The 12,873-nt window shown below is 34.9% G+C and overlaps 1 protein-coding gene across 3 annotated transcripts; it reads right to left on the reverse strand.

The window, feature by feature from the left end:
* Positions 1-5,767: 5,767 nt before the first annotated feature.
* LIMK1 (LIM domain kinase 1) lies at positions 5,768-12,568 on the reverse strand. 3 transcript variants are annotated; one of them, XM_018516418.1, is made up of 8 exons: positions 12,503-12,568; positions 11,214-11,325; positions 10,655-11,095; positions 10,257-10,349; positions 9,136-9,268; positions 8,816-9,045; positions 8,514-8,742; positions 5,768-8,309 (listed from the first exon to the last, which is right to left on the reverse strand). In XM_018516418.1, exons 1-8 carry the CDS (start codon positions 12,522-12,524, stop codon positions 6,015-6,017), a joined length of 3,555 nt encoding a protein of 1,184 aa, XP_018371920.1. In that variant the 5' UTR covers positions 12,525-12,568; the 3' UTR covers positions 5,768-6,014. The 3 variants fall into 3 exon arrangements, with proteins under 3 accessions (XP_018371920.1, XP_018371921.1, XP_018371922.1); XM_018516419.1 differs by lacking the exon at positions 12,503-12,568 and adding an exon at positions 11,507-11,721; XM_018516420.1 differs by lacking the exon at positions 10,257-10,349.
* Positions 12,569-12,873: the final 305 nt, after the last annotated feature.

The raw sequence follows: 12,873 nt of genomic DNA on the forward strand, positions 1-12,873 counted from the left end.
TATATATATATATTTGTAGATCTTCCTGGTAGTGTATTCTTATAGGATTTCATAATCCAACTTGTGTTAAATGTAAACACACCACTAATTTTTAAATCTATCATCGTTCATTAGACACAAAATAAGTTTCTTTACAGAGCGTTTAAACGATCTATTTTATTATTTTTGGAAAGTTTCCCAAGCTTTTCTGGATAAATAAGCATTTTTCATGAAAACGGACTTCCAAAATGACAACTGCACAGGTTTTAAAGGTGTTCATTTAGGGCCAATTTTGGTCATTTTTATATACCCTCCTTTATTGCAAAAAATATTACATAAAATATTTACAAGGAATTAATAAGGAGCATACAGCCACAACGCCAGTTATAAGTAGCGCAAATATATTCAACACATATATCATACATATATTAGCAAATATGTGGTGAATAAATAAAATTGTTAATACGATAAATTAATAATCAAATTTATATTAATAGATTTTAAACATATCATAGTTCTAACAAAATTTTTTTTTATCTGTTTCTGTTTTTGGTTTGGTTACAATTAATATTTGGATATTTAGCATCTGGCAATCACATATTTAAATGGAAATATCTTCTATATTATAACAAATTGACATTGATGTTCAACTACTTCTAAAGAATTCTTGTTGTGTTTGGACTTGAACGATTTCTCTCTCTCTCTCTCTCTCTCTCTCTCTCTCTCTCACTGCTTGAGCGTCGTATTTTTATTTAAAAAAATTTTTTTTTTTGCGAACGAAAAAAATTCTTTTGATTTGTACAATTGCTTTTTGATAATTTATATATTGTTTTAATATGAAATTTGATGTACTGATGATGGTCAGATGGTGACCGAAACGTTTACTTGATTTAAATTGAATATATTTGCGCTACTTATAACTGGCATTGTGGATGTATGCTCCTTATTAATTCCTTGTATAATTTTAAGCCACTTATTACCTTACGTATAAAATATTTAGTCTATATTTTTATAATATTTTGTGAATAAAGCTTTACATAAAATATGTATAAGATATTTATATAACATTTCGAAAAATAAATAGTAATAAATATTTATCGTAAATATTCTGTGCTGTCTGGGAAAGACGACAAAGAAAACATATCATGTACTGTCAACGATTTATTTTGTATTTTTTTGTTTTGCTAAGTTATCGGAATGTTAAATTAAACACTTGTCTCACAATATAGAACTCTGCGCAAAAACTCATTCATAGACTTTTACAGATAACGGATACGCACTTAAAAGTGGTATAAAACCTGCCGTTCGTTCTTCACTCACCGATGTAGAGACAATCGTTATCGAGATATAATCAATGATTCGTCGCGACAGCGGACAAATATCTTGGAATCGCATTTACGATCTCGCTCGCCAACTTACATAAAACAACAGTCTCATATATAATCGATAACATAATCACTATTCCCGTTTAGGAATTGGATGCTTCCAATCTCTGTATTCTGTAACTCGTTATGCAATCTTATGTGCTCATAATGATAGTTGTGCAGATATTTTACTTAGTAAAAAAACTGTACAACTGTCGTTATAAACACATAACGACTGCATAAAGAGTTACAGAATACAGATTTAGAATGATTTCGAGCTCAAGTATGCACCCCCCCCCCCAACGCGGATGTGAAAATTTCCCCCTCGAAGTCGTTTTTCTTTTTTCTTTTTATCATCAACCACGAATCTGAATCAATCTTTTCGCATAGCACTAAATTTTCCGATATTTCCCTGCTTACGGCGATAGCATTTTAATATTGATAAGTGTTGTGTTAAATAGAGACTCAAAATATCACACGCGATGAGATAACCGTTAGACCGGAATCAGACTACACGTTGAAGATTGAGGTTGAAATTTGACCAATCAAAATAGTAGGATCTAAAATTCCTTTATTCTCATTGATCAAATTTTACTCGATAATTTTCAATTCAATCTTCAATGCATAGTTTGATTCCAGCCTTATGCCTTGCAGCATAACTAACGTTTAAACTGGATCCGCATCCGTAAAAAATAACTTGTAATTTAGTTACAAAGTCGGAAGATATATGTGAAAAATTACTGCGAGATTCTATATAAAATTAGGCCGACAATAATTACAAGAATATCTTTCCCATTATAAAATTATGTCGTCAATTAGATATTAGAATTCCTCTATAATATCTATAAAAAATATCTGTTCGAGACTACGTATTGGACCAATAAACAAATCGATTTACAGAGAGAATAAAAATATTTAAGGAATCAGGGGATTATATAGAGTGCCTCGCCATTAAGGCCTTAATTAAGTATTACGAATTAACGCGCTAATGATTCAGACACTCTCTATATCAATCTGTCGATGGTCGTGTCAGCTATCAAAAATTTACAGGGGCTATAAAAATAATGTTTACTCGTTCCAGATATCTCTTTGTAGGTCTTAATGTGATCTTTGTGCCCGCTATGTGTTAAGGAGTTACAATAACAAACATACACATCACTACCAAGCAACAATATTGTAGCGAGTAATGTTATAATACTGTCATCCCCGCGACGTTATAATAAATATTCGTTTTCTCGTCGCTCTCACATCATTAAAAGTTTCCAAGCGTTTCCATGACAATTGATTATGCGATTATTCTCAGACATATACTCTCCTTACATTTTGATTTATCCGATCGTTTCTTCCGTTTGCGTTCACAATCGGTATGGCAATTTGACGCTGAATATACACGGCTAATCTGCTCATCCCGTGTTTACCCAAAACATATCAATTATAATTTCACACTTAACAATTAATATTTAACTATTGCGTACAACATCCCAAATAGTAAAATGCTAGCAGTTTGCTAGCAGATTGATAATAAATTCATCAGATTCCTATTGCGGATCCATAGCCATTTGTGTCCACATTAGATACTGAAAGGATTTGTCGACAGAGTTTACTGACATATACTTACAGTGACCATATCTACTTAAAGAAAATAAAGGATAAATTTGAAAATGTTAGAGCTTTGTTTCTATGTTTTTAAATCAGTTTGTGACTGTCAAGAATCTGTGCATTATAAAATTTTATTGCACAGTATCATCAAATTGCACAGTTTTTTGATAATTGAAACTGCATGGTTCGATTGTATTGGAACAAACCTTTGATATATCTGAAATAATAAAAGGTTCGAAATAATAAAAAATAAAAACAACTGTAGTTTGAATAAATTTAATTTAAAAAATTAAAGACAAAAAAATTAACAAAAACAAATTGTATTTATATGCATGAAACTGTAAAATATTTTCTGTAAAAATTTGCTCATTAATATTAGACATTAGAACGCTAGTTAGAAAATAACTCGGAAAAGAATTTCTCGTAATGTCAAATAAATGCCAGTAAAGGACAATATTGGAAAATAAAGGACAAAATTAAGTTTTAAAGAAACAAATAAATTTAAAGGACGGTTACCTAAAATAAGACTGTTCTTTACAATAAAGGACGTATAGTCACCGTACATATACTATATCAGCAGATTAACAGAAGCAAGAGTTGCAAATCCTGTTCGATTTCTACCGTCAATCTGTTGGAAAAATATGTCAACAAGCTTTATCCTACTTCTGATGGCAGTTTGCCGACATCCTGAGATATTACAGACTCTGTGTGAAATTGATTGCCTTTCTACCATCAAAAATTGGTGCTCTGCTCAAAATCAATTTTTGCAAGCTTGGGTATCTGGAATGTTGTGTTTATTACATTTACATTGTTGAGTGTGAAATTATATTGATGTCATATTACTTGATGTTTAGAGGGAGCTTTCAAACAAGAGACACAGATGACACAGTGAATTATTACATCCTTGTTGTTCGCCAATGTCAAAGAGAGATGAAATAATCACTGTATTACACAGTGTCACTTGTTGGAAAACTCCTTGGATAATTAAAACATGATCGTCATAAGCAAAATCGGGATCAGACGGCCGCGTGTTGCCGGTGAAAATTCTTTTCCACGATGCAATCTCGCAATTTCGCAAAGCACTCTATTCTAGGTCACTAATTAATTTACACTCATCAATTAATCAAACGACAAGTGAATAATCTCTTAGGCTAGCTCTACCGTGTACATACAACAAGCCGTACAATTATTGCACATAACGTCCATTTTAGGACCGGACACGCGTTTAGTGATATTTTTAAAGTTTTGTTCTACATGATAAACACTCGCGATATCGTCGAGCAATATTTAGCGATAATATTCCCTCTACATGTCATATACACGAAGAAAAATAAAGTTCAGGGCTGTTTGACTGGGCTTCTTTCGTGCATTCAATTGCAGTTTTAAGGTGAAAAAAAAAATAATTACACGGTTAATTACAAAACGTGTTATCGACACAAATGATTTGAAAAAGTAATAAACATTTATTTTCAAAACAATATATTAATAAACTGCATCCGAGAGAAACTTATTTTTTTATAAAGAAAGTCGCATTGTTCGCATGTTATCTAACGTGAAGTAATTTTGTTGGTTGACAAAAAAAAATTTAAAGAAATTACAAATAATAAAATTATTGCTCGGAACCCTGCGTCTATAAAAGCATGTAACTTCATCTGAACGTCATGAGCTATAGTCGACATGCGATTTAAAAAAAAGAACGACAATATATGTATTATCGGAATAGAATATAGGAAGAAAACTCTAGTCGCGTACTTATGTAGCGCAAGTATAAAACTTATTGTTACTCAAATATCTCGATCGATGTGTTCTGAAAATTACAAATATTTGAATATATACAAACTTATATACAAATTATTTGTTCTTTTTACACACGATATTTACTACTCCGCCGTCGTTTATATCCTCGTTAAGAAAAGAAGTATCAATAGAAAAAAATACACATAAATATAATTTATACTTTTAATATACACATAATATCTCTTTATCAGAGTATATCGAGAATAGTTATACAGATGTAACGAAGATATAAACGTCACATGTATATGTATATATTTATATGCACGTAAATATACATACATATATAATATATCAAGAATCTGTACATATACAGCAGTATTACAAACGTATACAATATTTTACACTGTGATGTACATCTGTATGCCCTGAAACAAATATAATATTTTTTACATCCTCTATTTATACAAGAATTGAGTCTACATGATGTGTTTATAATTTAAGAGAAACGTACATGATCGTGTAGTCTCAGAGAAAACGTGTTTTGCACCAACTTACAAAGTCAAAATATTTTACTTTTACTTCGTACTTCGGCTGTTGGCGGCTTTTGATTCTGTAGTCATGTGATTTGTAGTTTGCAAAATCGACGTATTCAGTGCCGCTTTTTCGAGCACGCTAATAATATCATACTTATCAAAATTCCGGTTCTATAAGTATTTTGGATGGAATGACTTTTGTCAGAGAGCTGCGTTTTATCGCCTGAACTCCCATATTTGAAAACCATGTGGCAAGATCTCTCTAGGAATGTAATAAAATTCTTACAGCTAATTAACTAATGTCATTACGACCTAAAAATTCGTATAAATCAGCAAATGAAATTTGTTAATACTGAGCGTTATCATTAATTTTTTCAGCAAGACAACACTTTCAATTAAATGTATCTAATAAAATCATTTCCAGCTCGAGGTTTTACATTTATCTTGCACATATCAATTAAAAAATTTTCAAATTTAATTTCAACGGAATAAAAATATCACTTCCTTTCAGAGGAAGCTTTTTAAAACAAGTATCGTATTCAAAATATTGCGCACATTAAAGTTAATATATAAAACCTTTCCTTGCTCATTGCACTAAAGATAATGGACGAAGTAAATTCTGGCTAAAAAGTTAATATTGTAAACTAAGCACGTTATACGTTCGAACCTTATTGAGTAATGTTTATAAATTATGAATAAAGAGATCAAATTAGTAGCAAATGAGATTCATTCATCGTGGGGGATTACGCACGTTATCTCGACATAAACTGTTATTCTCTTCCTGCCATGAGCGCATTTTGATTTATAAAGCAGTACTTTCTATCGGTGACGTCGGACGATTAGGCGTGCAGCATCTTTCGGGTGTATGGCACAAGTCCGGTGTGTCCCTCATTTGTACGAAATCGATGTCCGCGAAGAAATCGCTTTTCATAGTACCGAGTGCGCTGTCGGAATCGAAACTATCCTGCCTACAGATGTCAATACCCTTGTAGGATCCATTATACTCGGCCAAACTGTTCGGCATCATCTTTAAATCACTATCATAAATAGACGAAGTTATTGGGTTTTTTGGACCATTGGTCGTCGATTTGATTTCAGCACCGTCGTCATTCCTATTTTGTTTGCTATGTATATTGAAGAGGTCATCTTGCCTCGAAATGCTGGAATTGGAATAAAGATTGTTTGTATGATACAGGTCTGAATTTTGCTTTTCCAAGGAATGATCTTCACGAAAATCATCTTTCGTGAAAGTATTGAACGGTGAGTAATCTTTGTATTTAGACATGCAATCTAATACTGTGAGGCTCCCCTGTCTTGACAAGATACTGCCGACATCGGACATATTGCTCACCCGTCTGGACAGTCTATCTTTAATGTCTTTTTCGTCTCCCACATTTTCTTGGATGTTCGGTGGGACTTTTGATTCTACGGATTTCTGAGATAAAATGCCATCAACTTTATCTTTAACAGTTTCTTTACTGGAAAACGCGGTCTTTGATGTCTCTTTGGTCGGAGATATTTTCGTCCTTCGCAGATATGAACCTGCAGAGGGTTTAGAACTTTCGCTAACTACTTTCTTCGAATCGGTATCACTGCAGTTTGTCGTATTACTCGCTTTATTTTCCTTTTCCATGGCGCCAATAGATTTACCGATTTGCTTTAGATAAGAACCAACGGAGCATGCAGCATCCGGTATCTTGAATTTGCTCTCCGACTTTGTCTTATGACCACTTATATCGTTACACTTCTCCGCCGATTTATGTTTCAGACTGTTGATCTTGTATGAGCCTTTACTGTCGATTATATATTCTGAAGCATCGGATACCACGCACGGACTCGCACTTCCTACATACTTTATTTTTTCAACAGTGGGTACTCGGGTCAGATTATATTCATTCGTGTCGATCTGCTTCGGATATGTCTCCTGCTTTAAGTAAGAATAGGTATTTGGAATGTCGGGAGACGTATCTTTCGATTTGATATTGTTATTCTTTAGATATCGTCCACTAAAACAGCTGGAATCAGGTGAGATCACTATATCAGACTTTTCTTTGTCGGACACGAAGTCTTTTGATTTGGAACTTTGCCTCGAGTAACGTCCCACATTGCCCGAACTGTCATTGCTTTTGCTGTTTTGCCTTGTATATCTATTACGTGGACTCATGACTTCAGGCACATGGAGCGTGTTACTCGACGAAGGCTCTGTCTCACGTTCCAAAGTACTGTCGTCACAGCCGCTGGATTGCTTTTTCTCTTGGTGCACTTGACCCTCCTTAATAGGCTTCAATTGTGGTGCCAGAGTTTCCGGAGTCGTGGACTCACTGCTGCTTGGACTCGGTCCTTTGTAATTTCTAATATCGAAGTCTAGATCTACTGGCAATTCGGCACCTACCGACAAATGCATCGCCAATCCTTCTAGCCAAACCTCCATAACTTCAAACGGTGGCCTCTTGTCAGGATTCAGATCGCAACAAAGAAACGCGATCATGTAAAAAGTCTCTGGGCAATTGGAACAGAATTTTTCCTTGAAGACATTTTGATTCAAACCAAAATCCGAGGATCTCGGTAAATAATCAGGATCTGCCTGAACTCGACCTATAATCTCGCAGACAACGATGCCGAAACTGAATATATCTACTTTCTCATCGTACTTATTGCCTTTCATCATCTCGGGAGCCATCCAATAGGGATTTCCGACAACTGTGTATCGTTTCTTTCGTTCTTTCTTCGAAGTTTTCACCTCTCCGTTGGAATGTCGATTATACTTGCGATTGTCTGGTGAGCTGCCATTTTGAATGATCCTCGCCAGCCCAAAATCGGCAACAACAACAGTCTTATCCTCGCGAACGAGACAATTGTGCGAATTCAAGTCGCGATGAATGATGTTCATAGAATGCAAGTAGGCCATGCCGGCAGCAATGTCTTTCGCAAATGATGTACGCTGTTCCCACGGCAATGGTTCGTTCGTATCGTGAAGCAGGGCCCTTAATGTGCCACCTGCTATATATTCGGTAACCAAATGCAGTTTCTTGTCCTTATAAAGAACACCGATAAATCGAAGAACGTTGTTGTGATGTAATGACCGCAATACCGCAACCTGTATTGAATTGTTATTAAAGACAAAACATGCATAGGAGATATCAGCTAAATCTAACAACTACTTAACACTGGAATGCCCAGAATATGCAAAATTGGAACATTCAAGTATTAAATTGTTCGTATATCAAACGTATTAGCATTTTTTTCACTTTTATCTCGTTTATATATGTTAATTTTATACAATTTGCATTTAAAAAGTTACCTCTTTTAGAAAATTCTTTTGCGCATCCTCGTCCACTCTGTATAATTCTTTCAGAACCATCACCTCGTTTGTGTCTCGATGCGTGACCTTGAATACTTGTCCAAAAAATCCTTTGCCCAGGAGCTCGCCCTTCACCAGATCGCTCGCTCGAAATATTCTCTGATTCTTTGGCTCTACGCGAAATGATCTGGTACGGCTTAGATCATAAGTAGGATTTGATGGTGAAGATCTGCAATAATGTTCAATTTAGTGAATCATATCGTAATTTATTAATCAACTGCTGAACGTATTCGTTGTCCTACCCTTCGAGCAATCGCGACATAGAACTGCTGCGTTCTTTATGCATTGGATCTCTCGTTCTTCGTAATTGTCGACTCCGCGCACCACTGATGTAACCCTCATCCCGACGCTTAAACAGCCGTTCTTTGCTTTCAGGACTTATCCTGGGAGTGCCGACATATGTCAGCATTGCCGAGGACGGTGAGAAGGTGGGTCGTCGTGAAACTGCATCTGGATCGTGCTCGATAGTCAACTAAAATGCCGAATAAACCGTAATTTATCATTCAATTTAACTGCAAACTGCCCCAATAAGAAAAGATACTTTGAAAACACTTTGGCTTACTTGTAAAACTGTGTCCGAATATTGTATGAGATTTTCAATACTTTCCACCGGTTGATCTTTAACGGGGGTGCCATTTACTTCCAAGATTCGGTCGCCAATATGTAACGATATAAGATCGCTCGACATGTTCAATCTGCAACATTCATTTCAATCGAATATTTTTATTATCGTTACTTAAAGGTGCCTCCAAATGATATGGTCAATTTTGCACACATTCGTTAAATATTGGCCTACATTCAATATGAATTATGTATGTTATGTGTATATACGATATTTGCTAATATTTGCTTTAAAAAACTGGTGAACGTTGACCATATCGTCTAGAGGCGCCTGAAATCACAGTAATACACATGCAAACAATTGCATGCAAAATATATATATATATATATATATATGAATGTATATATATGTATATATACATCTTTCACTGCAATACAATCACATAAAAAGACAATTTGAAATAATAACTGTCAGGCTAATGAGATCATTTCATACACTGATAATAAAAGTGATAAGCAAATATTACAAAATTAACAAAAAGTATTTTACAAATGAGAATACAACTTAAGACATTTCTTAATCACATTTATTCAATTTGTTACACATAATATTATTTCAAACTTTATATTCTCATACAAATTTATCACACAAAATAAAATACATTCTGGAACTAACAGCAACAAGGCACAGTATTTAGAAATAATATCACATTAATCCATTTGTTCATAATTAAATCATAAAATAACTTGCACCAGTCCATTAAATGATTAAAAGATTATATAAAAGCAGTTAACACTTGCAATACTTTAACACTTATTTAAGATAATTCTGACAACACAAACTGTAATTTTTTGATGAGCTACAATGAACATGCACTTGATAAAAAGAGAACAATACTTTATAATGATATAATAACAAAAATATATATTAAAATATATATTCAAAATATATGTTATAAAATATATATTAAAATTACAATTACATATACACACAAATTATAGAAAATTGCACGAACTTATGTTATACATTTTCACGTGCAATTAACATAACTACTACTACGATGGGAGCACAGTCTGTAGAGTTAGCAATATAGTGCATATTATTGATTTGTTATGCAATACCTATGATTAGAGAAGTGGCAGCATAGCCTAAATAGAACCTCCATCACAGAGGCTAGCAGCTTACTGATCTTTCCACGAATATTTCTCATTAACCTGCATTTTAGTTAAATTATTAGTGTTAAATTATTAAAGGCTAATATACATGTATACCAATTCTCTTAAATAATCATCAAAACTATCATGCACTGTTAAATATTTTTAAAAAGCAACTATCTTAGATATATAATTTTGAGGAATAAAAAGATCCAATGTTCTACTTTTATCAAAATTATCATTTATATACATAAATTTGATTTCAAGAAATCTCGTTTATGTAGATATATAAATAAAATATTGTAATTTAAAGATAGCATATGTAATACAAGATTTAAGTATATAAAATACATTATTATACATACTCTGAAATACGTAATAAAGCACCACAACTGCGGGGACTGGGAGCTGTGTCTAACGTGAGTTTAATTCCTCTTTGCTTATCAGGATCTGTTGTGCTGGGAGGTATTTCGACCAGTCTAATGCTATGTGGTTTCCTGGCAAAAGGGTAGTTTGCTGCCCTGTTGAGCGGTTGCATTTGTCGCTTATAACAAATCCCACAGTACAATTTGGACCGTTCGACGAGGGCATAACTCTCGCCATCTCCGATAAAAGCACCACATGAAGTACAGGCAAAACATTCTGGATGAAACTTGTGATCGCCAGCCAGCATGACGGGGCCTGTGATGATCTGGCCACAGTCTTGACATGCTTCACCATAAGCGGCCCAGTAGTCATCTTTACAAAATAGCAAGCCATCTTTCTCGAAGTACCAGGAGGATAAGCCAATGTCGCACGCAGAACATCTGAAAGATTCTTATCCTTATTTTTCCATATATAAAAATATAATATAATTAATAATTTACTTCACGATGTTTTATAATAAACATATCATTTTTTCAAAACATATACTAGCATTTTTACCGAAAACAATCAATGTGCCATTCTTGATTCAATGCCTGTATGAATTCGTCCTCAATAGCGTTGAGACAGCCTGCACATATTAACGTTCCTCTACTTTCTCCACCTGCTGGATCTAGAAAATTATGATTATAAATATACAGTCATGTATAGTTTATAAATAACAATCTTGATTCTTTAAATTATTACTGAATATAGTATAGAGTATTATGTACGAAAATAATTGAAATTGTAGCAAGAAATTATTATTTCATATCTCATCAATATTTGTTGAAATTTACATTCTTGAAGCATACCAAACATTACGCATTCATGCACAAAAATATCTTTTACAAGCGTACATCAACCGATGGATGCATGATAATTCTAAGTAAACGAAGAAGAGACGAGCCCGAGGGATGTGTCTCGGGAAGAAAACGTGAATCATGGTTGACATCGACTATCGAACAAGTAAGCGAGCAGCTGACTCCACTGACGACAGAAGCAGAGATTGGAGTACGACGCAGACGTGTGCGGGGTCTACAAAATAGAAGTCATAGCGGTCGTAAGGTCTTAAAGCTTGTTCTACAATGTGCTTTTTGTTTCTTGTTACTAATTGCTTTTTGCTATTTTTTACATCTTGTCTTTTGCTTTTTATCCAATTTTTTGTTTTATATCGCCCGAGATAAAAGTTAACGAACTTCGAAAGAAACAAGAAATATAGCAAGAAATACAATTGTCGATAAAACGAAGAAAAGGAGAAAAAAGCAAAAGGTAACAAAACAAGAAACAGGAAACAAAGAGCACATTGTAGAATAGGCTTAAGTCGTAGAACATTGACCAATCATAGTCGATTATTCTTCTCATATTCGATTGTGATTAGGTAATTTTCTACAACTAAAGATTCTACGACTTCTATTATAGACCCCGCATTACGGTTCGTGCGACACTGCATATCGCGGAGATGGAATCCGTCGCGAGAAGGAATATAACGCGATGGAACACACGACACGAGTGAATTTATTAATGTGAGATTGTGGGCAACGGGAGAAAAGATAGAGACTGAGTGAGAGAGTGAGAGAGAGAGGGGGAGATATACACGCACACACACACACACACGCGCGCGCGCGCGCGCGCGGAAGACAGGACGCCCACGCGATGCGTTCAGCGTCGACGTTCCATCAACAGCACGTCGCGTGAGCGGCGAGCCATCGTCGTCGCGATATCCACGTAATCATTGATGAGCGTCGCACAATCCGGTAGCGATGTCACGACTGACAACGCCGTTTTCTTGCCATCAAGAAGAAACCTACCGCTCGTAGTGACTTCATCCATCACGGCACGCACTAGCACGCACGATTGACGGATTGACACACTCCCTCTCCTCTGCCATCTGCTTGTCCAATGGACGCGGAAGTCGCGTAAACTCAAACTGTGATTCGAATTGCATTAGCAGCGACACGCTGCGTGAAACGGTCAAATCAGGAAGCTTCAGTAGCGGCCATTTACGAATGGCTGCATTTAGCAGAGAAAATTAAGGCCATGGCACATAAAAAAATTTAAGACGTAAAGGTCGCAGCACACACTTGCATAAGTCCGGATCTACAATAGGTGTTTTATGCCTTATGCCGTAAGAAACTGACCAATTACAGTCGAATCCGAGAAGAATAAGCGACTGTGATTC

Source organism: Trachymyrmex cornetzi, unplaced genomic scaffold, assembly GCF_001594075.2.
Source record: "Trachymyrmex cornetzi isolate Tcor2-1 unplaced genomic scaffold, Tcor1.1 scaffold637, whole genome shotgun sequence".
In the NCBI taxonomy this organism is placed as follows: Eukaryota; Metazoa; Arthropoda; class Insecta; order Hymenoptera; family Formicidae; genus Trachymyrmex; species Trachymyrmex cornetzi.